The sequence below is a fragment of the Haemaphysalis longicornis genome, unplaced genomic scaffold (assembly GCF_048455015.1).
Source record: "Haemaphysalis longicornis isolate Haplotype H1 unplaced genomic scaffold, Haemaphysalis longicornis Haplotype H1 scaffold_3, whole genome shotgun sequence".
NCBI lineage: Eukaryota > Metazoa > Arthropoda > Arachnida > Ixodida > Ixodidae > Haemaphysalis > Haemaphysalis longicornis.
The window spans coordinates 86,640,141-86,666,900 of NW_027526335.1; the positions used below are offsets into that span (position 1 = coordinate 86,640,141).

A 26,760-nucleotide genomic window follows, 5' to 3' on the forward strand; every position below is an offset into this window, starting at 1 on the left:
AAGTGCACCAGATGCCGACACACGGGCACTCTCCTTTTTCAAGTCTATCTGAACAACGGTGGCAGCTTCCGGGATCGAACCCCCTTCTTTGAGGCTCAGTAGTTGAAAGAGAAGTGCAAATGCTTCTCGACGCAATGAAACAGACTATTCAGAGCCGAGGAGTCTCAACGACAGCTCCGCCTTGTAAGCATGGCCAGCGGCTGCAATAGTGAGAGTCATGAATCAGAGCGCTACTGATCCACTCGATACATTGCTCCATATTCAGAGCGCGCCAACGACACAATCGCACACAGGCCTGGGGGAAGGGAGCGCGTATAGCTCGCTACTCGGCTCCGATGCCTACTGATGAAACGACCCAATAATGAGCGGCTCGCGACGATTACGCCCCGCCGGCGGGCGCCGCTTTCAATCGCCTGGGGGTGTCTACGGGTACATCGCCGAGTAGGAACTCGGAGAGGGAGGGGCGCTTCGTCCCGTCGGCCGGGCTGGGGGCGGCTCGGGTTCGGCCCGGTCCCGCTAGTGGCGTTGCGCTTGGGCTGCCGCGCCCGCTGCCCGGGACGCGGGTCGCTTTCGCCAGTGTCGGCGTTGGCGCTGCCGCCAGCGTCACTCCGAGGCGCGCTGTGGTAGCAGCTGGTGGTTGCGGCTCGATCGTGCCTCCGTGTGTGTGTGCGTGCGTGTGCGCGCGCGCGAGTTCCGGGCGTCCCGCTCAGCGGGTTTTCTGCTCTCGGTCTCGAGCCCGCGGTTGATGCCTCCAGTGGTTTCCCCGTCGTTCTGTGGCCGTGGACCGCGCGGGGCGTTTGCTGCATGCGAGTAATAAATAGGAGTTTGCATCTATCGTCGTCTGCTTCGGAGTGAGGGTGAGAAACGTTTTTTTCCCCCTGCCGGGTCGTTATTTTTGGCAGACGTATGAGCTCTCGTTGCTACAGCAGTGCCAATGATTCTCTGCATTTCCTAAGGGTGGTTCAGATTTTGTGCGTTTGTTAAGTATAATAATCCGTAGCCATCCCTACGATGCGCCTTATAGCCCAAGTGTAACGTCGGTGCGTAAAAAACTGATTTCATATTTGGTGCATTGGTGACGTTAGTTAACTTAGCTTTGCATTTTCTATGGTGCCTGCCTACTGCGCCAGCATGGAAAAAAGAGCGAAATATACTATGAGCTGTGTGGTACGCTCTCTTTAGATAAATCTACACTGAAAAGGTGTTGCTTGCATACAGATGACAATATACGTTGCTGTATGCTCGTGTATAACATCCGGTAGATAAGTATAGGGGCACATCATGGCCCCAAGCGGCGATGCTTTTTCAGGAATATTTGTATCGAGAGCTGTTGAAATAACTTGTGGTTCGAGGCAGCAGCACCTTTCCGCTCTCTTAACTATTCCATTGTTTCACTCGAAACACTCATAACTGTCTTTTAGCACTCTAGCTTTGGCACGCTTGTAGCATGCTGTAGTCTGCATACTTTGTAAAGTGTACCACCCAGCTCCGTTAGGCAGAGGTGTCAACATTTTGAACATTCAATAACGTAGATAAGCTGATGCGCCGCTGTTGCTGTGTAATTCAGGGTAGTTCAGAGGAAGTAGTTCAGAGGGGATAGACATCCCGCCAATATCGACAGAAGTAAAGAGGGCTTTGGAAGAAATGCAAGGGGGCAAAGCACCTGGTGAGGATCAGATAACAGCAGACCTCTTGAAGGATGGCGGGGAAATTGTGCTAGAAAAACTGGCAAACGTATATACGCAATGCCTCAAGACCGCGAATGCAACGGAATTTCGGAAGAACGCGAACATCATCTAATCCATAAGGAAGGTAACATGAAGGACTCGAAAAATTACAGGCCGATCAGCTTACTGTCAGTCGTCTACAAGGTCGTGTGGGTAAGGCCTGCTATACTCACCTCGAGGTCGCGGGCTTGGTCCCGTAGCACGGCGGCTGTACTTCTGATTAAGGTGAAAACAAAGAGAAAGCCAAAACCATCGGCGTGTTCGAGGTTTCAGCTTCGGGGCAAGTTGCCCAGGCGGTCTTAATTAATCCTCAGCCTTGTACGGCAGTGTGTCTCGTATCCTAGGCGCTGCTTCGGTGCCTCGAAGGTTGAATTTGAATGTGAACGATGACCTGCAGTATCTTCTGCTGATTTTCATATTTTATGGCCCCGTAAACTCTAATTTTTCTCGTATTACAAGGAATATTTGTTATTTGTCGTGCTCTCCTGTAAAGACAGGCAAGCTTCGGAATACAGCAATGAATCACGTGACCAATCGACATATCAACTGTATGTATATCTTGGGCTGCTGTCGGCGTCAAGGCGAAACTGCCAGACGGGACGCAATTTGTTGATTGCCGCGCTCTCGGGAGCGCATAATTTTCGCCGTTTGTCGTTCTGCATAGGGAGTGTACCCCGGAAAAAGGCAAACGTGTGGAAGGGTGTATATTGTGCGAACACTTGTCCAAATACGCTTACATACACAAAAAGCATTCTGCGTAATAACCGCTGCAGTCTGAATTACATGCGTCTGTAGATAATCAGAACATCAAAATTGTTACATGCAAGAGTTATCCAAGTAAACATTTCAAGATTAATTTACTTTAAGCAAAGCACGAGTAGCTGGAGCGGCGTACTGGAGTTACGGATCATAATCAATCGGAAAGTTCACGGATGCATTTCACTCGATCTCGACGGAACAGTTTTATCAAGCGATGCTTTCCGAAGGAATCCCGTGGAAATGTGCACGCAACTAGCCTCGGCCATCAAGACAAAAATTTAGAGGCTCTAGAAATGATTAGTTTTGGAACCTCTTTTTCAGGAAGTAGATAGCAATTCCGCAAGTCTTTCGTTTATCCAACGAATGCATTTTACTTCCGTCTTATCACTACAAAACGCCATAACCAAAACCACTGGCCGAAATAACAAGAATATGCATCTATGGGGAGGAGGACGTAATAATGATCAGCGCAAAAACAGCCCTTCATCGGATATAATTCTACTCTTCTACGACAAAAAGAAAATCCTATGCTGTCGTTCATAACGCCGCGATGTTGTGAACTATACCACGTAATGGCACCACGTGCGCGCGAAGACGCCGTCCTGCAAGCGAGAAAGTGGTGACAACACGAGCAGACCCAAAAAAGAAAAAGAACGGTGGAAAACACGACTGGTCCCTTTTTGTACACGATAACAAGTCGTCGTAGTTCGTATTCACCACAGAGTTTCAGAATGACCAATTGAAGTGGCCAAGTGTGAAAATTCGGCGTGGAGAATGTCCAGCATATGACTTGACTAAAAAAAGTGCGTGCGTGCAGGGACAATATGGAAGGCATGCAAGGCGTTTTACATTCCGCAGACGCCCTTTTGCGCTCAAGTAGAATTCTCGGCCACGTCATTCGCCGAATTTGCACACTAGGCCACTTCGACTGGTCATTCTGGAGCATCGTGGCGAAGATGCCCAACGAGGACTTTTTAGAGTATAGACGAATATCTATGTATCCCCTGTTACGTTCCGCAGATCCGACGGTTAAGAATCATTAACACCACGAACTTTCACGGCAGCGAGCGAACACGCTTTATCAAATGGTATAAAGGGGAAGAGACCGTGGTGCAACTTAAAAAAATTGTTGACGTTTTCTAGAGAGCGTAAGAACCAGCCTGGATTGTGCCAAACGCTTTTCCAATGTCGACCGGACGGTACGCGGTGCCCCCGCTTGCCCTATATCGTAGAACGAAGAAAAGCCAGCGCGTTGCTTTGTCTCGCCAAATTTGTAGCCATATATGACACGTTAGCCAATAAAAGTTGACGTGATTATAAAGCCCTGGTACCTGTAATTGATAAGTAAAGCGGGTGGAATGCAGCACGAACTCCCCAACCAGAACGGGGGGAGGATCGAAGGAGTTTATTTGAACTATAAGTAGGAGGAATCGAAAGATATTTAGTGTGGTTAGAAAAACATTCGTTCAGCTGAGGGTATTCGTAAAAAAAGTTAGTTTCACTGATGCGATTTACATTAGAGAACATGACCGGTGGACGGATAATTTTGAAACTATTTAACAAAACTTGTTGCTGAGCTAGTTGGTACATACCTGAAGAAAGAAGACAACGTGGCGCAAACTATAGACGTGGACGAAGAAGACGAGGTAAGACAGATACAGGCGCCTGTATCTGTCGTACCTTGTCTTCTTCGTCCACGTCTAGTTTGCGTCACGTTTTCTTCTTTATTCAATTTTAAAACGGTTCGTTTGTGTGAAATGTCCACTCAAGCAACGTTTGTTCAAGTGAGGTTTTATTGCATGTTGTCGATGTACAGACCCCATCTGTAGTAGAGTTGGTAGCCTGTGACGTACGGCTGGTGTTTTATAATATCGGTACCAACAGACGCTTTTGACTAGCGCTTGTGTGCCAGTCTTGTCTTTGTCTGTTGTCGGTTTGTGCGCTGTGTAACGGTATAGATTCTTTTAGATGCGACTGCATCTCATTCCCTCGCCTTGTCCCTCCATACGGCGTTGTCCACACCACTCCCTCTATACTAAAAAAAATATTAGTTAGCGGCGCCCGGTTTCGATCCCACGACCCCGTGGGCGGAACGCGAGGTACATGGTGCTCTTCCCACTGCGCCACAAAACCGAGACAGAGTCAAATGCTACGAACGCACTTTATATCCTTGACTCATTCAAACTACGTCAAGATGCTACTGATACAACGCATGATGGGGCAATGATTAACACTTGCAATAAAAGAAAAGAAGCTCCCACTTACAGCAACAATGATGGAGTAAAGGTCGTTGCAGAACCAATCCAACGGAAACACCAAGTGAACCCCACGATGCGTCGCATCTACACAGGGTTCCCCTCGTGGGGAGGTGGGCGCAATTTTGATTTTATTTTGGTTACTCAATCTTCATAGCAAAATACGCCGTTTTTGTGTAAACACCTTCGTTGTTGTTCTGTTCTCTCGCTCGTTGCAGGTGGCCCGCTGGGCAGATGGGCCTTTGGGGATCATACGGCAAGCCTTGCTGTCGTGTCGGGTGATTGTCTTACCGAATGGGACCAGCGACGCTACTGTACGGAATAGGAGGCTTCCCGCTTCGATTCCGCGCCTGTTCTTACAAGGAGCTTTGAGGAACTCGTGATGGTTCGTGCGCGAGTCAGTACTGCGTCGCGGCACTGAAACCCACGATGACGACTGCGACAAAACTGTCAGCCGAAGAAAATCGTCTTCCTGAAAGGAACTGACGTGTGCTTTGATAGTTGCACCTGCGTTGTGGTAGTCTACGGTATACTAAGGCATCGGGGCTTCTACACCGTTCGTGCTTCAAGTGTTAATTATTCCTGCGCTTCAACAAATCTGCAGTGAAGTGATTTCGTCCGCAGAAGCCATGAACAACAGCCATGAACACTGACTTTTCTTGAACCGGACAAACGGGAATTTTGCGACAGTGCGACGGCCCGGCGGAAAAGGATCAGCGCCGACACTGAAAGTGCCACGCATTGAAAGTGCCACGCATGTATGAATTGAGCTCTCCCAGATAGAAACACCCTGTCGGGATAGCAAAAAAGGAGAGGTTCTGGAGTAGCTGCGTTTACAAAAACAGTGATCCTCCAAGATTTCTGCGGAAACAACGTGACGACGAAAGCAGGTGTAAAATTTGAGTGACCGAACGAGCCCTCGCGATGGAATCAGTAGCTGGAAACAGGACGAAGTTAAACAGATAGACTCCTAACGAGACGGGACAAACTTTCCAGGGGGAACTGGAGAGGCCGGAGGGCTTGAAAACTAAAGGAGAATATAAGAGAAGAGAGATAGAGAAAGAGACAGGCGGCTGGTCGTCTGCGGACTCCAGTGAGCTCAACTTTCCGGAAAGACACGATTTCCGCATTACTGGGCCGAACGATTTCCCCCGGCGTGCCAAAGCTGCTTCGTCGCGACACATCGCCTCCAGCTCGGGTCGCCCGCGTGAGCCGGGCCCTCAGCGCATCGAGACATGAGCGGGGGCGGCGGAAGCGGCTGCCCGCTTCTCGGAGCCTCTTGCAGCAGACCTCCCGTCGGGGGTGGTGGTTCGCCCGGAGCGCAACCTCCCAAACTGATGGCGCCCGCTCTCCTGGTTGTGCCGGACTCGTCGCCTCTGACGCGGCGCCGATGGAGCTCGGGCGGCATGATCAGCCCGCGCAGTCCCGTCACGCCGCGAGAGGTCCGCGGAGGCGGCGGCCTGTCGCCCGACCTCCTGTCGGCCGACCGACCCGAGACACCCGAGGGGGAGAGGCTCGACCTCAGGGCCATCGGCGCTGCCGTCTCGGCGCTGCTGTCGCCAAGTGTGAGTATTCTCTTTCGTTTTATGGCGTTCCATCCTCCACGCCTGGCCATAAGTTGTCTGTCTTACTGTCCTTCCCTCGCCTAATCTGTGGACTGTGTGCCCTTCTGCCGGTATTACTGAGCTTGCAGACGTTACCATGAAGATTCTGAAGCCGGAATAATTATCCGGTGTTTGAATTTTTGATATTGTTTTTACTGTATAGGTACCACTGAGAATTGTCGCCACACCTTCGAAATTATTGCGGGAATTAAGTGCATTTTAGTTCTAAAAAAAGAAACCATTTCAGTGTACGGAAAATTTTGATATATCAGGGTTTGACGCATTAGAATTCAACAAGTTATAATTGACACTGCATATTTTGGTGCCTTTTTCTTGAATTGTGACTATGCGAAGCGATATAGTTTAGCATACGACCTCCTCCTTTTTGAAGGGCTGGAGGAGAAAGCTACAAACGGTATTTTTTTGGAGGAGGGCGCGACGTGTAGATGGAGGGCGCGACGTGTAGAAAGTACGCCACACAGCTTGGGATAGGTTTAGAGACCGGTCTGCTTGCACTGGTGTGGACGACCCGTAACGCTTGCTTTCGGAGGGAGGCAGGGAGACAGGAAGGCTTAAGCTGGCTATAGCCTAGCTTGCTGTGCTTCCATAGAGGTCGGCTTGCGGAGCTTGGGCGTGTAGCATCGGGCTCCCTTGAAGAAGTATTTCTTCCTCAATACCTCCAGGGCAAGTATTGTGAAATCGTATGCATGACGCTCTTATCGCATGCAGCGCCATCTACGCTTTTTCATCGCTGCGGCGACGGGCACGTGCCTGCCCCCACTGCTTTCTATCCGTGGTTGGAACAAATCTCACAATTGTAATACGCGGCACGTCATGTGGGATTGTGCCTCCGACCCAGACGGCGCAAGTTTTGAAGAATACCCGGCGAACCTCCAAAGAGCCATTGAGTCAAGCAACAGGACGGATCAAGCATGGGCCATCCAGCAGGTCTTCATTGCGCTCGAAAGGCACGGGCTCCGCAAAGGGGCTAGCGCTTAGTAGGGCCGCAAAGAAGACGCGACGGTGGGCCACGTCGGGGCGGGGGTCGTAACAGACCCAAGCCCACTGCAGGTTTTATTGAAATAAAGTCATTTCCAGTCCAGTCCTGTAGTGCTTTTCAGTGAGACGCACAAAAGTCGCACGAAAAAAGAAACAAAAGTGAATCACGAGCAATATGATGCCATGTCGCAAGGCAGGCCAAGTAATGGGCCACTCTCCAACGGTCCCACGACGGCACGCAAGTACATCGAAAATTGTCCTCTAAGATATTGCCGTATGAAACAATATGCGTACTGCGCTGTATTTCAGCCTTTTTTAAGCTTTGCAGCTACCGCTTCGTTTTTTGTGTGTGTTTGTGCGCATTGTGGCTAAACAGCGTCTCTTCATAATTAATTGTGCACTTATGGAATGGCATATTAAACGAGAGAACGTACGTAAGTAATTTGCCAGGACAATTCTTCCCCCGTAGTTTGACAAAATATAAATCAACGGCTTCACATTACGTCCAGCAATCACGAAGACGACATTTAGTTTTCAAAGATTTTTTTCCTTCCATACTTTTAGAAAATTAAACGCAGTTTTTAGAGACATTTTAATTTCTGTGCAACGCTTTCTTCCTCTGACATGCGTTCGGGCCAAGCGGCAAGCGTAATGGGAAGAGGTCGGACATGAAAAAGACGCGCGGATATGTGCTGAGGTTTTATGACGCTTCCCAGCAAGGGGGAATAAAAACCGAAAGAGAAGAGAACAGCCGGCTTTCATGATGGTTGACAACGCAGTAGGAGAAAAACGGGTATGCGAGCTACAACGTGGCCTTCTTCCTGGAAACGTGACCATCGTTCTAATCATCCCGCCAGAACCTGCGTGTAAGGCTAGCTTCCCAGCACGACAGGCTCACAGGACCCGCTGCTGCTCTGAGCAGCGAATGAGAAGGCATGCACGAGGGCACGGGGAATGGTAAGAAAACAAATAAATATGCTCGCCGCTAGCAACCGAGGATGTTTTTTGTTGCTCGTGTACCCTCCTGCCTTTGCGGCAAGAGAGATGATATCTGCTGGATTATAGGGGATAGCTGTTAAGAGAGAGCTTGGACGACGGACACGAAGCTATTGCCTGGACAGCGACCAAATGACAAGGCTTCTAAGCGAACGTGTACAGAGCAGCAATGGTAGCCGGCAGTGCAAGAAAATGCAGACGGGAAGGTTGTCTTGTATAACACCATCTACACTGGAGTTTTGCTTTTTGAGTTGGAGGTTTTGTGTGCGATTGCGTGAAAAAAAAAAGTCCGGGCTTACAAGTAGAGGGTGGCGAAACATTGAAGCGCGAGTGCCGGGGATATTGTAGGAATAAATAAAAAAAAAGTACACGCGTATTGCTATGAACGTTTCAATCGAAGCTATATAAAGTGGCAAACTAGAGCCTTGCATTTTTATTTGGACCGGATGTGTTTATAACGAGAGGCGCGCTGCTTCGTGAAAGTGTTTTTTACTGGCGTGCTAGTTATATCAGAGAACGGGATGTGTGATGGTAACAAAGTAAATGACCTAAAGCTTCCCCGGCACGTATGCTTTTCGTTGGGTATGGGAAAACGGAAAATTGTGTAACATTTCGCCACTGCATTACCAAAAGAGAGAGGTAACGATGCTTGTGAGTCTCTCGAAAATGTCACATAATTTAAACGTTTTGCAGTTACAAAAAAGCAAAAGAGAAAGACACCGCGCGAATCTGCATTACCTCTTCATTAGAACTGACGGCTCGCATCGTGGCGTTTTTTTTTTTTCGTTGCAAGGACTTTGCTGCTTCGCTAGCATAATTACCCGTAAGCGAATATGACACGGAGAGTTTGTTATCGGATACTTCCTTTATTTTACTCACTTCACTCACAGTAAAGTAGCCCTCCGCCAGTCCTTAAGTCGCCCAGTTAAAGCTGTAGTCGTTGTACTTAATTATCAGAACCAAAAAAACTATGATTATGCTGTTTTTTCTTTGCGTTCCACAGCCACGAAGAGCGGCGTATGACGTGCCAAGAGAAGGTTCGTACAACGTGCAAAAAAAAAAAAAAAAGAGAGAACAGATCAGAGAAGCTTGTACTCACACGCAAGCCTTGAATGGCGAAGCTGTTGTAGGTGATTATTGACGGATCCAAAGTTGGGTTTTAGTATCGTTGTGGTGTCGCGGTTGACGTCGGCGGCATGACATTTCAATGACCTTATGTTGAGCAAGACCAGAGTGAGCTCGCAGTTTTGATTGACGTCTTCGTATACGCCTCTCTGTAAGCACCACTTATCGTCTCAACCTGATGCCCTGCATGCCGAGCCTTTCGAAGCACGGCGACTTCCTCGGCCATGCGAACTATATCCGTGGCCGCTCGATGTGGAGTCAGTGATCACCTACAGCAGCTTCGACATTCAAGTCGCGGCTGTTCTGCGGTACAGAGCGCATGCACATGACGACACGAGGATGAACGAACGAGGGGTGTACGCTATGACATGTCTTTCTTGTTCAGAGCAAGTGTTGGCACGATGCGGCAAGCAGCGGAGTTTTTTTTTTTTTTTTTGCGGCCATTGTTGGCCGACGTCCCTAAGCGGGAATCCTTAGCTTGACGAACGTGCGCTCGAGGCACGCGTGCACGAGCGCTCGGCATTTTCTTGGTACTTTTTCTTGGTAACTGCGGCGGACCCCGTACAAAAATGATTTGCTCAACAGCTTCGGTGTTGAAACGTAGAACCCACGCACGCGTCCGCATGTGCGCACACGTACACACACACACACACACACACACACACACACACACACACACACACACACACACACACATACACACATACACACACACACACACACACACACACACACACACACACGCACACGCACACACGCACACGCACACGCACACACACACACACACACACGCACGCACACGCGCACGCACGCACGCACACACGCACACGCACGCACACACGCACACGCACGCACACACGCACGCACACGCATACACACCACACACTTGCAGACACGCACACACATTTCTGTGCGTGCGTACGTGCGTGCGTGCGTGCTCACGCAAAAAGCACAACGTTGCCGGATGACGACCTCCAGTCAATTACAGGGGCCACGCAGGCCAAATACAAGTTGGTTTTATTCGAAAGATTTGGTGTTTTATAGTGTCCCCAGGTCTTCTCCGGCAACAAACGATGCTTTATTCACCGAGAAATTATTTGTTACAATTTTGACCCTCCCTACAAATTGTGTGTTTCGTTACGTCTACGATGAAGTAACCAGGACAGGTTCTTAAAGGGACCCTGAAACACTTTTTTTAACTGTTTTTGAAATACTAAATGCTTGCAGAACGTAGTCACCCAACACACCCAGTATTTAGATTAGGGGGTCGCAAAGTACCTCAGCCAAAAATCACTGCTATATGCCCATCAGATAACTTGGAAACTTGCTCAAAAGATTTTGCTCTCTTTCCCGGTCTTGACGTTCTTCGACGGCTCGAATTACGTCACTAAGGCCATGTAGCCTTAGGTTTTCCTTCAGTTGCAGCAATGAACGCTTTTCGATAGCAACTTAAAAAAAAAAGCCACAAAAAAAGCATAAATGGAAGGCGTATCTGGTGCGATGAGAAAATCACGCAGTGCGGCTCCGTGCTGGCGATAACTGATGCTTTCGCAGTGCTTCCAGACGCGAAGGAAAGAGTGAAAGCGCTTATAGAAAGAGTTGCAGGGTCCCTCTAAGCGAACGTTAGTAAGCTGTTTAGTCTGCAGGGGACTGCACAACGCCTTGTTTATCGTCATTCGTCCTAGATGGCGCCACCATACTGCGCAGAACTGCTGTCCGCCCTCGCTTTGTTTCAGACCGTATTTACACCTGGCGTGTTTTTGTTACGGTTGGAAGAAATCGTTTCGTGAAACATGGGTTATGTACGACAAACAGGGTCACGTAAGACGATGTCGCTTACGCCAATCGGCCAGTGTTATGTGAGACAACCACAAAGCGCCGGACTGCTGTGCAGCTATAACTAGCATAGTGCGCGCAGTATCAACAACAGTAGGCACCGGTGCTTCTATGCTTACGTCTGCTTTTGTAACTTCCATTCTTTTCCCCACCATTTTTACTGCTATAAAATGAATATGCATTACACTTAAGGGAAATTAGCTCGTTCCGCAAGCTTATAAGCCCTGCGTAATTTGCGTTTGCTTTTACCGGCCTCAGCTAATCGCACGGCTGCCCGTAATACGTCATAGGTTCTAGTGCGGAAAATCAGCTAGTGGGTCGCATGACCCTTCTCTTTCTTGCTAATTATGTATCTTATTTGAGTGAAGTCCGCGTTAAAAGTGGTATCGGCGTTATTCTAACGAGTTAATCTTTAAAATCAACCAAACTTGCTTTTCGTCTGCATGACCCCTTTAAGGCACGCAAACAAGTATCGGCCGCAGCTTCTATCCTCCTCTGAGGACTTCAATTTGCATATATCATCACTTATTTTGCGTATGTCCGTATTCCTTTATACTCGAGAGAAACACGTTCAGACGAGAAAAGCTGATATGAAAGTGCGAAGCCGGCAGAAATACAACCCCCATCGCACCTGATGTTCTGAGTTACAGTTTAAGCGGTCGGTGCCCCCCGTATGCCACACTCGCGTTTTCGCTGTTTAAAATTCTAGCCACGGAACAAAGGCAAGAAATTTCCCGTAAAAAAAAAAAAAATCCGTTTTCTCCTCCGTGACCAGTAGCTCCATCGTATCCAATGAAGTAAAAAAAAAAAAAAAAGCTCGACACGCAAAGTAACCAACCTGCACTGCATATAAACTGATAAATCACAAAAGGCAGGCGCGTACGCCCACACGTGCTTAAAATAGTGTTTTATTTTTATTTCCCTTCTTTACGCGCACTTCTTGTTTCGTTTTTGGTGCGTGGACCCAATAGTACTCGTACGTCAGACGAAGCCAAAACTGACAAAGTGTGCTTTTGGTATTTTTTTTTTCAAGAAAGCGTAAGGAAAGGTTGAATGTTGTCAACCGCTCGCACTAGATTACCTCAGCAGTAACTCGGATAGAAATAAGGCGAATATTAATAAGGGATAAAAATGACATGAAAGGAATCCAGAGTTAATTTGGGAGACACAATCATCTATGAATTAGTATTCTCCGTTTCAGAGCTCTGCCTGCGCAGGATTCATCAAAGGGAGGTAGAGTGCCGTACTTTCACACCTTGCCGGTCCTACACTTCGGTCGCGAGCGAGTTGCGAAAATTTTGAAAACCTGCTGGTCTGATCCGGGCAGAATGAATTACTGCAGACGGGCGGTGGTTTTCAATAAAACGTTAATTAGCTCCTTTTTGTGCCCGAGAAAAAGAAGGTCTCTATTGACAATACAAGTGCGACAGATATAAAGCACCTGCCCCCGACAGGAAAGAAAGAGGAGAAAAATCAGATGATCGTAAAGATTAGCCGCTTCATTTATTCGTAAAATCGCGCCACTGGTCGTAAGCGATTTCCCCTTAAACCTTACTGAGAGATAAGAACATAAAATAAATAAATCACCCAGTCTAAAATCACAACAGGTATACTGCAAAAACCTAACAAGAATCCCTGTCGTACGGCAAAAAAACTTTGTTGTGACAACAGAAGTCCTGTTGTTACTACCAAGCCATCTGTTGTTACGACACGCAAATCTGTCGTAAGGACAAAATCAATTTTCTCAACGACAAACATTCCTGTAGTCACAACAGAAATGCCTTTCACGCTATTCTTCATGATGGGAGATTTAAACCATGGGCAACTTCTGATGGAACATCAGGATCACGACAAGAAAGGAATTCGGACGACGGGACATCAAAAACAGGACAGGAAGACGACAGACGACAGAACATGAGAATCACGACGCGACAAGAATACAAGACGACAGTACGACAAGCGGAAATACGACAAACTACAGAAATTTTTCTTGTCGTCTTTTTCGTTTGGGAAATAAATAAATAAATAAATAAATAAATAAATAAATAAATAAATAAATAAATAAATAAATAAATAAATAAATAAATAAATAAATAAATAAATAAATAAATAAATAAATAAATAAATAAATAAATAAATAAATAAATCCCGCATTTTGTTAAACAAGGAAGGAAGGAAAAATGTGGAAGGAAGGCAAAAGGAAAGTTAACCTGGCTATATAGAGCCTAGTTTGCTATCCTGCACGTGGGAAAGGGTACATAGGCAAGAAAGAGAAAGTAAAGAATGAAGAAAGCTTGGAGCAGACAGGTATGTGCCCAGCGCTGACGCACTAAACGTTCAAGTTGAGTGATTGCCACTGAAGGCTTTCAGTCTATAGTCTGGAGTTCAAGTTCGTCGCCCGTAGAAGGCGTGAAATCCTTAATCGCCTTCTGAGCGGGTGACAGAGAAGGCCAGAGACACAAAATCTTCTCCGAAAATTACCGCCGACAGTCCAGGTTCCTCAGTGCTGACGACAGCTTCTTTTTTTATACATTGATAACTCAATTATTTAACAACCAGTTACGATCAACCAGCAATTTAAATATCTATGAATAATATTACAGGTTCAACAATCGTAAACCTAGTTATCAAGAGCGAAACTAGGTTTGTTTGGCTTGGTTTAAAGAAAGACTATGCACAACGTGTTTCATAAAAGTTTGGCTACTGGATGATTGGATTAAGCCTGCCTCTTGCGCTGAAGAGCAGGCACGGATGGCCCGGCCGTTGCTCCATCCATGACATGAGCAAGCACCGGCGAAGCAGCCGTTCAATCCTCGCGCAGTCACGTGGTTTTACAGATGAGAGACTGCGAGTGAGCACTGCTACAATGCTTCGCCCAGCAGATCACGTAGCGCGACGTCACGCTTGCCACGCTTGCACCCTGGCGGTTCAAGGTCATTGCGACGCAACGAATGACCTTGCAAGAAACGGCGTAGTAAAGTATTCGCTCTAATAACTCCGGCTGGCGCTGATCGTATCTGCAGCCCGTCCACCACGTTTCGTCGGCCCTGATGTTTTTATTACGTTTGCTCAGACGTCGTAGATGAACAGAAAATGTAACGCAAATAGATTACAAAAGAAGGGCAATTTTTGTGGGGCTATTTCTGAATAACTTTCTAGGGAGTATTTGTTTTTATGCACGCAATGCCTGCGAAACGTGCCGCAATACATCCGCCTTACGTGTTCAACAAGAAAGCAAGAGCTTGATTTTCTGTTTGTGAGAATGCGGTTGAACGTGCAGAGGGATGTAATGTGACGCGCTTTATAGTTATTTAAGGGGGATAATTAGGACTGTCACAGCTTCATTAGAGGAGAAGAGAGTCAGGCGGAATGATGAAAACATCACAAACTGTAGGGTATGCGTGGTGAGCGCTCTCCGATTAAGAAGTTTGGTCTGCGTCAATAAAAGGAACGGCTTTCAAAGTCAAAAATGCACCCGACAGGTGCCGTGGTATACGCCCAAGAGCGCCATCAAGGAATGACGCTCTTCACAAGTCAAGGAAGTTTGTTGCCTTCCCGCATCCATTTTTTTCTCTTTTTTTTTCTTTTTCGACCTGATATTTTCCCTCTCCTTCTTTTTTTCTCTTCCCGCTTGTTGAAAATTCTACCCAAAATGTTATACGTCGAAAACAAAAGATCAGTGCGCGCAGCCGCGGTCTTCTCGTTCCCTCTTCCTCTTGTGGTACCGGGACACATGCATCTTCATCCTTTTCCCCTGCTCAGTGCTGCCCATTGTAAAAAAATATGGAGGGCTAAACCTAATATATTTATACGTACGGGAAGTTACCGTATGTGTGCGAACACTTTGGCAAACAATTCGTGTCGTTATAAAATGAGGTTTGTGAAGACACTATACCATGAATTGCTACCTCAAAATGTTCCTTCAAAGCAGGCACAAATAACATGCTACTTTTGTGTAATGTGACTAAGAAAAACATAGTTCAATGATGGAACTTTACTTTGTGTTAATTGAGACCTGTTCACAATTAATGACCCTAAAAGCCAGGTAAGTGCACCAATAAATTAACTCTAGATCAGCCTCATTAACAATCTAAGTTGCAGAGCAGCTTCGCTATTATAAAAAGAAACTGCCTGCAAAGAAAAATTAATGTAAAACAAACTCCTGTATGCCTTTTTTTATAATTCTGGTTCGCGTTTGTCGTAACTCGAAAACGCACTTAACTCAATTTTTCGTCGCCTCGACTTTTCTGGCCTTCATAACGGACATCGCCCTCTCCGCAAGGAAGACAATGACCGGTCGTTCCACTTTACGTTAGTCGGGGACAGTTCAAGGAAGAGAAGTATGCGCGTGCGTGCATTTTTATTAATTCTGTAGGACGAGGTATAGTCCTGAATACTTATTTTCTTTGATAATCCTTTCAGTCATGGCGCACGTGTTTAGACGGAACTGCGCGAATATTTACGTTTTCATCAGGAAATCGACAATGTAAGTTCTAATCCTTCTGCATTACTCTTTCATTAAGTTCTAGAGGACCTTTGAACCAAAGTTGAACCTCCTATGACCAATAGTTTCACAGATATGAATGTTTTCTTTTTTTTTTTCAGCGAGGGGGCGGGCACGCGCATTGAGTCACATGCAAGTAAAATAAACCTAGCTAATTTCCGCGACGAGAGGACCCCTTAAATGCCACACTCACGTTATCGCGTCGCTGTTCCGATAGTTTGACAAGTTAAATCAGCTAACTTGGCGCATTTTTGGTAACGCTACCGCCAAAAGCCGAAATGTAAACAAAACAGTCACCGTAGCCCTGTTCGGTGAATACGCCTGTGAAAAATCGCAGATTAAGCAAGGTTTCGTCTAAGGTGCCTTAATTCACGCGTCCGCCGTACAGGGCGGAGACGCGTATAGCCTGTATTCAATAGCGTGGCACGCATGCAGGCAACCATGTCAGTGCGCCGTCACTGGTTACGTCGGGTTCCGTGGGATGGCGTTGTCCGTGCTAAGCGTATTACATAGGTTGGACATTCCAAGCTCTAGCCCGCCGAACGCAAAGTAATGCCTCGACTCCAATGTGACTGCGATTAATAACAACTCTGTTGATACCACCGTTGAGAATCGGGTTGAAACGGAGCAGACGACGCACGCCGGTGTTATATTTTCCTTCGGCGTGCGGCCGCAGTGGCAGAAGCTGCGCCATGTCCGTGGCGCTTCGGCCGCTTCGGCCATGTCCGCGGCCATTTCAGTGTTGCCAAACGAAGAAATTGACAGCTAAACTTTTCAATGAATACCGGCCATACGCTGGCGCCGCCATTTTGGGTCACTCGCTCGCCGCCGCAGTAAGTCATTGTATCAAAACTGCGCTAAACTTATCGCAGGAACGCTGTTCACTCGCGAAGTTTGAATCATCTTACCTGTTTATCGGAAACGAAAATAACAACGCATTGAGCACTTTGACCAAATTTCGGTGCCACAGGACCATTAAAAGGGTGTCTCCACCCTGTACGGCGGCGCTGGCATCGATGCACCCTAGTTCCGTCCTGACGGAACGGCCCCTGTCACTGAAGTTCCGTTCACAGGAAAGGTAACTTGCGCTGAGAGCAGCCTTTCTTGACTTTTACCCAACCGGCCAAACCACTTCCGCTCATTGACTAGGTCGAGTCACTGTTACTTAATAATCACTATTATATAATTACAGATAATCGGAATTACTCTAACTCCGTCAAACGGAACTCCAAGCCGCTACCTCGGTCACGCCCGCATCACAGTACGCAGCGAGAGCACTCTTTCTTGACATCTGCCCAAACGGCCGAGCCTCTTCCGCTCACCGCCTAGCCAGAATCACTGTTAATTGTTAATCACTATTAATAATTAGAGATTACTGGACGTAACTTAGGGTTTGACGACGTCTGCCTTGGCTTTAGTGAGCTGTGGTGGTGCGGCCGGTAGAGTGAGAGTAAAGAGCGATTGCTCTCACCGCTTGAACTGTGAAGTTGTCGCGAAGTACAGCAATTACAAACATAAATACAAAGTTACGGCCACGAAAAAAAAGCAAGCTTGGGGGGATTAAACCCGCAACTGTGAAGTCCGTAAGCCGAGGTGTAACTTCTACACCGAATTCCACCACTGCAAATGGCGTCTAATAAGCTGGTTTCTTTTTGTCTGGACGGAACTCTACATATTTCACGTCGGTTCGTCTGGACGGAATGCTAAGCTCTCATTGGGATTCCGTCTCGACGGAAGGTTACCCACAGCACTTCGTTCCGTCTGGACGGAGCTTAAGCACTTGTTGTCGTTCCGTCTCAACGGAACTGTGTCTAGTGTTCCGTCCGTACGGAATGCTAGACACAGCCGCAAGTAATTCACCCGGCGGGGCCTTTAAACGTTTCAAATAGGATAAAAAATTCCTTCCGCTGCATCGCGCAGGCACTTAGAAACAAGGAAAGCCCCTGTAATAACACACTCGTCGAAACGCCATATAAACAACCGGAAGTAACCGCAAGCCTAACCGGCTCAGCCTGCGGGATAAAATTTGAAACAAAAAGGAAATTATTCGTCAGACAGGGGTCAGAGATTGTCGGCATAGCTAAAGAAGTCCTTCTGCAGAATCGGACACTAAGTTGCGAAGAGAAAAAAAACTCTGAATAAGTCCAGCTCTACGTCAGCAACACCGTGCCCATACCGGGCTAGGAATAGGACTACAGCCCGGGTGACACAAGTAGCATCACTAAAATTTGAATAACTCGACAACACCTGAACGCACAAAAAAGTACGACCTCTTGCCGCGACCGCCCGAGCAAGAGCTACGTAGTTATGTCATCGTTTTTTATGTAGAAAATACAGAAATAGAGTCTTTGCACCCCTGTCGTGCACCCCTGTCCCGAGGTTTCTGGACCATAGACGAAAGAATACTCAGGAGAGGACCCTAGCATCCCAATACATTGCAAAAAAGTGTAGAGGAAGTGACGTCATTTTTTTTTTTGCGCCCATAGACAGTGTTGCCTAGTTTCTTACGGCTGCGGTGGCTAAACCTGGCAAAATGCCACGGACAATTTTTTACGGCGCTTTGACTGTGCCGTCCTCGCTACGTTGGGAACACAGCGCGGCAGCCGCTGGGGCGTCGTCGTCGTCTGCAATCTGTGCACTAGAGCTGATTTCGCAGCGTTTCTTCTGCTGCCATTTCCTGTGTGGTCTAATGTTCCTTCGAAACAACACCCGATGGTTAATAATTGGCGTGGTCGGTGAGCATAGCTGCCGTTATCTTAATTGTGGCGATATCTCGTCGATTCGCGCAGTGGTTTTCCATCCTTATCGGTCTGCGGGTGAAAAGGTGCGCGTTGACAGCTTCGGCAGCGTCGACCCACTTCCTGCGGCGATTTGCTTTAGTTTGGAATCTATTCTCAACAAACACAAAACAAAGTGAGGCACGTAGTGCTTCCGTTTTGCTCGACAAATAGCGCATGGGCGAATATACTTGCCTGTGAACCACGACTGCGAGCGGCAACCCGGCACGCAACAGTGAGGCATCTTGCAAACCACTGCAGCCACTTATTCACGGGAAGTAAGATTAGACAGTTTTAGTTTCACGAGTGTACAGAGTTCATGTATGCAAACGTGAAAAGCGTACGTAGTCCACGCGCATGTAGTTTGCAACTCGTCCGCGACGCTCGCCACGCGTGGAGTGCCTGGATTCCTAGCGCCATCTACGAACAGACACTGCAGTAGCCACTCGTGACCCCGCGAGCCTGTTGCTATGACGACAACAAACGCTACTTTGCCAGGCTTAGAAAAATCATCCTTCTATCTCAAAAACGAAGGCCGTTTTTCGATTGAAACACTTGGTGAGGGTTGGAATGGGCAAATTGAAGGCGAAATCAACACCTTAGAACATGATATAGCACCGAGGAATTAGCGACGAAGCTGTTTTCGCTGCGAAGCGGGAGGGCAGGGTGACGCCATGGTAGTCAAATCAAACGGGAAACAGCAGAGGATAGTGGCAACAAGTGCGGGGCTCAATGGGCCCATGTCATGGCGGCTGTGGCTTCACAAACGTGACGTCAGGGCCTCTCCTAACCTTTCCTTTCCTCCATGTTCTGGACTTTAGAAAACAGGGTTGCCTAACTTTTGCACATCCCTGCCAATAGGTTGCCGTTGTTGGCGGAGCACACTATAAAGAGTTTTTCGGACTTGAATTGGTATTACAAATGCGAAAAAGGACTCTAATACAACTTCAGCTACCTTCTTGGCGAGCTGAGGTTCAAACTAGCCATTTTTTCGTAGCTGTACACTCGAGCATGGCAGTGGCTTATCTTTCCAAAGACCACACGTCAGTGAATCTCACCAGTAAACCAGCGTCTCAGCTTATTCCTTCAGAACCGCGCGTATAAAAAAGCAAAACCGACAAAGCTGGCTCAATATCACTGCAGGCGTGTGCAGCTACGCCGTCGGTGGGAAACTTCTCTCACTCTCTCGCTATTTTTAGATGCGACGCATCTCTTTAACTCGCCTTGTCCCGCGTCGTTGTCGCGGCGTAGTCCGCATCCTCGGCGCGGCAGCTGTGCGCTCCGCCGCTCTCACCGCAGCGCCATCTGTGCGTCAGCGTGGTCAGCTCGCTCCCGTCGCCGTGCCAGCTGTGCGTTAGCGCGCAGCTTGCGCTCGGTTAACACATGCGCATGCACTGCTATGCGCTGCTATGCGCTGCTCTCTCTCATTCCGCTGCATATAAACGCGGTAAGTGCGCCGCTGCGCTCAGTCGTTCCGCCGCCGGCGCTCCGATGACATCGTCCGATGATGTGAATAACGCAACGGCAACCCCCGATGCGTCGCATCTACCCCATGGTTCCCCTCGCGGGAAGATGGTGTAAATTTTTCGTCTGGTTATCTATGCCCAACCCACGCAGGAATGGAGTGCTTCCAGCTCCTGAAGTAACCATCATCCCGGATACCTACAGGGCTACACTAGGAAGGTTTAACTATGCTAGGAAGGCTCTTAGGGAAACAAACAGCACTCCCTCAAACGAGAAGTATTTGGCTACTCTGGTGTAGTAGCTGGCCGCCAGCACCCATGACCTCAGTCCCCGACAGCTGTAGAGCACCTGTCCACGGCGGCGGTCCGAACAGCGATACAGCAAAGTGTTCTAAGATTCTCTGGGTCCAGATAGGTCGCCATTGAAACCTGACCCTGGCAACGTTCAGCGCGCGAACCCTGTCTAGTGAGGGAAGCTTAGCTGTAGTACTAGAGCAGCTCTCGGACATTAAATGGCATATCATAGGGTTAAGCGAAGTTAGAAGGACAGGAGAAGGGTTCAGGGAGCTAGCAAGCGGGCATATTCTGTGCTGCAGTGGACCCCAAGAGAAGAAAGAACACGGGGTGGTATTTTTTGTTCAGACGGAAATACTACGAAACGTGGAGTTTTTCACCATCAGCGAGGCAGTCGTGGCTGTTGTCATCAAGCTAAGCAAGTGATACACGTTAAAGATAGTACAGGCCTATGCGCCAATGACCAGCTATGATGATGAAGCCGTAAATAGCTTCTACGAGGACGTCGAATCAGTAATGAAGACGGCAACAACGCAGTTCACGATTGTGATGGGTGTCCTTCACGCAGAGGTCGGTAAGAAGTAAATGGGAGAAAGGACGGTGGGAAACATCGGAATAGACAGTCGCAACAGCCGAGGATCGATACACCGGTGGGATTTGCAGACAGAAATAATCGGTTCATGAACACATTCTTCTACAAACGAAAGAATAGAAAGAATAGAAAGGGACATGGAAAAGTCCCAATGGTACAACCAAAAACGAAATTGACTTCATTTTAAGTGCAACACGGGTATCGTGCAAGACGTAGAGGCGCTAAGTAAGATTCGGAGTATCGATCATAGGATGGTTAGATGCAAGCTAGGGCTGAATCTCACAACGGAAAGAAGGAAACTCGTGAAAATAAGAAACCTCGCATGCAGTCAGTCGGAGCCAGATCGCAAGAGCTTAAATTTACTCTTCACAACAAATTCTCGCTTCGTAACGAGCAGAACGAGGTCAGTGTAGACTGCTTAAATGACAACCTAACATGGACACTCAGTAAATCACCAGCAGCTATGGGAGAGGCAACATGTAGGGAACAAACTGGAAAACTAACTAAGAAAACGAAATAAATAATTGCCAAACGTAAGAACATGAAAGTTTCAAGTATGGCAGATCTGATTGAATCAGCCAAACTGTCGAAACTGATTACCAGAAGATAAAACAAACGACAGTCGTGCATATAACATGGCAGTGATGAAGGAAACGTTGCAAATGGGGGGAAGCTTGAAAGAAACTAAGCGAAAGCTCGGCATCGGCAAAGACAGGATGAACACACTCAGAGATCTTAGCCCGAAACCTTCGCCGGACATCAAAAGGCCTTGCTTAATTTTTTTTTCATGCACTTCATAAGGCCGTCACCGTAACCGCTGCACTCCACTTGATTGCCCAGCAACCAGGAGATATCCCGCCTCTGTGAAGATGTAGGTATCTCTCGAGGTCCTCCAACCGGCGCCTTTTCCTCGTTGACTTGACCACACACGTTTGCGATATCACCATCCGTAGCGGGGAGGACAAGGGGAACGTCTGCATTGAGAACAATGATGTCCGACCCGGAAATGATGCTTGGCGCGCCTGTAGGAAAATAACGGGTAGGGTGGCATTCGGTAGAGCTGCTAGCTTCACTTACGTGTCCACACCGGATGAGAATACGCGCCAAGTGCACTTCGACATCTTGTATGTCATGTCCTTCCTTGAAGGTTTGGGCTCCCTTTTGTGTGGCTTTCGTCGTCTTTCCCTTTACAATAGGCGTGTCTGGCTATAGATCCAACCCGGTTACGCTTTGGTACAATTTCGGACAGGGCGACGTTAAACTTCGATTCAAGCTAGAATGCCAAGAAGCGGTTTTGTTATAAAAAAAAATTCGCAGAAACTGCCCAGTGGGAATTGGAAGTCGGCTTCGCAAGCACTCACAAATGCTTCGCTGGGAAGACGTTTTTAAAGGGCAACATAACATGCCCAATATAAAAATTTATAGCCCCCCCCCCCCCCTTCCCCCCAGCCATATATTAAGTACCCCACAAAACACCATGTATTCCTAGGACCGCTATGCACCATTTTTAAAGTCAGATTCACGACAATACGCAAATTCATTGCTCGGGAAACACTTTCATAACTTCATAAGCACTACAAAAAGTATTGGGGCGAAAGGTGATGGTCCAAGGAACTTTATTAAATACCATCATAAGAACCCGCGTATCCCATGGAACGCTATAAATGGAGCTTTATAAAGTCGTCTTCACTACGGCGCACAAATTTTTTGCTAGTAAAATATTTTTGCAGGAGGCAGTATGAAGTGACTGATATCAAAGTACTAAGGCCGCAACTCCTTTTACTATTAGTCTATTAGTATGCGGCGAAACTGTGGCACATCAAGCGCACGTACGGACAGACAAGTTTTTTGTTGAGTATGTAAAAGTGCTTGGGCACTTAAAGTTTCAATTGGTTTTCGCGCGCTGAAAGAACACCTGCAGCCCCACAGGGAATAACTGGCATCAATTTAACATCACTCACTCACTCACTCACTCACTCACTCACTCACTCACTCACTCACTCACTCACTCACTCACTCACTCACTCACTCACTCACTCACTCACTCACTCCACCCACTCACTCACTCACTCCACCCACTCATCAGCTCGGTCCACTCACTCACTCACTCACTCACTCACTCACTCACTCACTCACTCACTCACTCACTCACTCACTCACTCACTCACTCACTCACTCACTCACTCACTCACTCACTCACTCACTCACTCACTCACTCACTCACTCACGTGTGCTTATTCGAAAAGCTGTACATTGTGCTGCTCCATCAAGCTGCACAAAATAGGGAAAGAAACGAGAAACACGGGACTTCGATTCGATTGTAGGGTTTAACGCGCCGACGCAACGCAGGCGATGAGGCGCGCCGTAGTGGAGGGCTCCGGATTAATTTTGACCACCTGGGGATCTTTAACGTGCGCCGAAATCTCGTACACACGGGCGTTTTTGCTTTTCGCCTCCATCAGAAAAGCGGCCGCCGCGGCCGGGAAACGAACCCGCGACCTTGTGCTCAGCAGCGCAACGCCTTAGCCACTGAGCCACCGCGGCGGGTAAACACGGGACTTAATATGAAGTGAAAGTTTGCGCATACAGCTACAATAAAGTTGATTCCACGAATTCAACTTTTGTTAGAAAAAACAATCATTCAGCTATCTCTAGAGGTATTGTAACTGCTCAAGGGATTGAACTGTCTTGTTGTGCGTGCGAGTTGTGAGCGCTGAATGTTCTAGCAAATAAGGTAGGCGCCAGGGTCACCAACGCCGGAGTCGGAATATCTTATGTAAAAAAATCCCGGGCCATCTCCACTAACGTAGGCCTGGGGAGGGGCGAAAGATTCAGTGTATAAGTGTATTCGTGGCACCTCGGCGTTTTTGCGCACGGAGATGGAACCATTGGGGGGCAGAGCTATACAGCTTTTTTGTAAAAGTTTCGTGTCTTTGAAGCACGAAGCGTTCTAGCGCGTTGCGTTGGAAAACGAGTGTCCCGGTGTGTTTTTTAGTACGTGTTTTTGCCCACGGAGGTGAAACGGTCTAGCGAAGGCGTTGGAAAATTAATGGCCCGGTGTGTTCTTTTAGTACGCGTTAGGTTCTAGCGCGAGGCGTTGAAAAACGAGTGTCCCGGTGTTTTAGTGCCGTGATTACATGAAACGACGACGACGACAGGAGACGCCGATAGCCCGAGGCCCCTAAAATTTTCGTCACCCGCCACTATGGCTCAGTGGCCAAGGCGCTGTGCTGCTGAGCCCAAGGACGCGGGTTCGATGCCGGCCGTGGTGGCTGCTTTTCTTATGGAGGCTAACAGCGAAACCGCCTGTGTGTCGAGTTTTCGGCGCACTTTAAAGACTCCCAGGTCGTCAAAATATCCCGGAGCCCTCCACTACGGCGCGCCTCATAGCCCGGGTATAGCTTCGGCGCGTTAAACACCATAATCTGAATATGAAAATTGTGCTCTCGTCGCATACTAGCACAGTAAAGAATGCTTCACAGCAAGAAGAGGCTCATAACGGTGAAGCAATGGTTAGTAAGGAAGCAAAGCATACTTCCATCACACTTATTCGCACCACTAACAATTGCGGTATACTCACACTACAGCGTTTATTAAAGACGGCCACCTAAACCCTCCAAAATTGGTGTGTCTGTCGGATTTTCTGTCTATCGATTTAGCCATCCGGCCAAATATTAAAAGAGTTTTTGAACGCGAAAGTTCATACGGCCACAGCCTTTCCGAACCACTAAACCTGGAAACCAACGTGGCTATCTGGGCGTGTTGGTTTAACATGATTAGGAGAAGACAGCGCGATATTCCACTCCGCTGCAACAGATTTTACGTAGGGCAAACCGGAAGATATCTGAATGACAGGTTAAGGGAACATGCAAATAAGGTAAACAACGCACTCAATAAGAAAAAGAAAGTGATCGATGGATATTTAGCGCAGCACTGCCACACGTGCGGATGTGTGCCGTTCCTTGATAGAACTGCTGTCGTAAAGAAATGCTCAGACCGTATCACACGGGAGATTATTGAAGCTGAATTAATCCACAGGCTTGGGCAAGCATGCGTTAGTTCACCGTCACTAGCCCTTACTACAAAAGAATTGGACTTTCTGCGCATGCGCCGTGTATAAAACCCCAGATAAGCGTGACTACTGTGCGTATATATAGGTGTCTTTTTTTTTTCATTAAAACTGTTGGTTCAGCGCTCGTGTGTGTCAATTACTCTTCCCTGTGTCCGTGTGTAAACCGCGCTGTCTTCTCCTAATCTGGAAACCAAGTTTGTGCTTGCTAACATTGCTGAGCAAAAAAGAAAAGCATTAGGCACATTTCAGGCAAAACATGAACGTACAACTGCTGTTTGCCGTGTTCGTTTATTTGAAAATAAGTGGATAGTCGATATTTGCGATAGAAAGCAAGAAATTAGTGTTGCAAGCAATATTTCTACCCCCAAGTACAAATCTGTGGCGCCAGTTAAAGAGCTCGGGCAAGCTATTTAACTCGAAAGGGCCTGGCTTTCGTAGCAGTGTTCCAAATTCAACAGTAACAAAAGGTTCCGGTAGATTGCATGAGCAGTGGAACACAGGAAATATGAATTGTCTTTAGCAATCTTCCTACGTGTTTCTTGCGCACACCACAGAACTATTTATGGACAACAATGTTATAAGGGTCGATAATTTATATCGGTATAAGCTTTCCCGTTCTTTTACAGTAGAGCTAAACCGAAAGGACGAGTCCATAAAAAAAGCTAGCGAATTATCGGTTAGTGCTTCAGCGCTGGCTGTACGTGTCTGCTCCAATTTCTCTTCATTCTTTCGTTTCTTTTTTTTGCCTATTTTCCATTTCCCACGTGTAGGATAGCAAACTAGGCTTTAGCCAGATTAACCTTCCTGCCTTCCTACTACATGCTTCCTTCCTTCCTTAACAGAAACCACCCACTCTTATAATACCCGCCACCCTGAATTATGGAAGGTCTCCAGGTGTCGTACAAACTGTGGAAAACAAATGCGTTACTTGTGCCTCCCTACGATGCTAAATGATTTTTGTAATGCTAACATTGACCTAATCAACATTTCATTCAGAAGTTTTAGCGGAATTTTTGTTGAGATGGAAATGCAGCCATTTTGTTGCATCTTTCGTATTGTTTCACACTTTCCATTCCTGGTGTTTACTCTCGACATGCCTTCTTCCCCGTTTGTCGAAGCTGCCTAAGGGCAATCAGGGCCCTTCAAGCTGTTCCCAGCTTTTTCCTGATTACCTTGTGTCATGTTTATTACGCAAAAAAAAAAAGAATCGTAGGAGGGTTGAAACGAGGTGGGGAGCATGAGATGAGGGCGTGGGGAGAAGAGAGGCATTTATGTGGCAGAGGCGGCAGAACACTATCGTTTGTCGAGGACATTTACAGCGAAGCGAGGTGACACGCGGCCATTTTTTTTTATTGTGAAGATCTAGAGATCCATATTTGTGGATGGCTGCGAGGTAATATCGAGTATTGTTTGCAAGCCAAAGAATTCTTAGCATTTAAAGACGGTCATCAGATACATATTCTGGCTGTAATTTCTTTTGTATGTTGCTGCACAAATTGCGTGTTTCGATAATAGTGTTGTGACTGGAGTTATCCTGTTGGTTGCTGAGATTTTACATGGCGTTCTTCAAATTAATTTTGTTCCCCTCTCCTTTAAACGATCCACCGCATGAAACAATCTTCTCGGGCCAGTTTCTCTATAAAGTTGGCTCTGCCACTCGTAAACTACCTCTGCAAGGGTGCACGCTTTACAGACATATGAGATGACAATTGCGGCACAACAGAATCGAAACTGTGAATTTTTATATCACAATCGTA

At 47.4% G+C, this 26,760-nt stretch overlaps 1 protein-coding gene across 1 annotated transcript in view; it reads left to right on the plus strand.

Annotated features, from left to right (window-relative positions):
• The first annotated feature begins 453 nt into the window (after window positions 1-453).
• The window catches only part of Gycalpha99b (guanylate cyclase 1 soluble subunit alpha 2), a 212,261-nt gene continuing 185,954 nt past the window's right edge, over window positions 454-26,760 (plus strand). Inside the window, exons 1-2 of the mRNA XM_077703650.1 lie at window positions 454-857; window positions 4,960-6,306. Of these exons, the coding sequence (XP_077559776.1) occupies window positions 5,977-6,306 (330 nt within the window). The 5' untranslated portion in view covers window positions 454-857; window positions 4,960-5,976. The remainder of the gene's footprint in view (window positions 858-4,959; window positions 6,307-26,760) is intronic.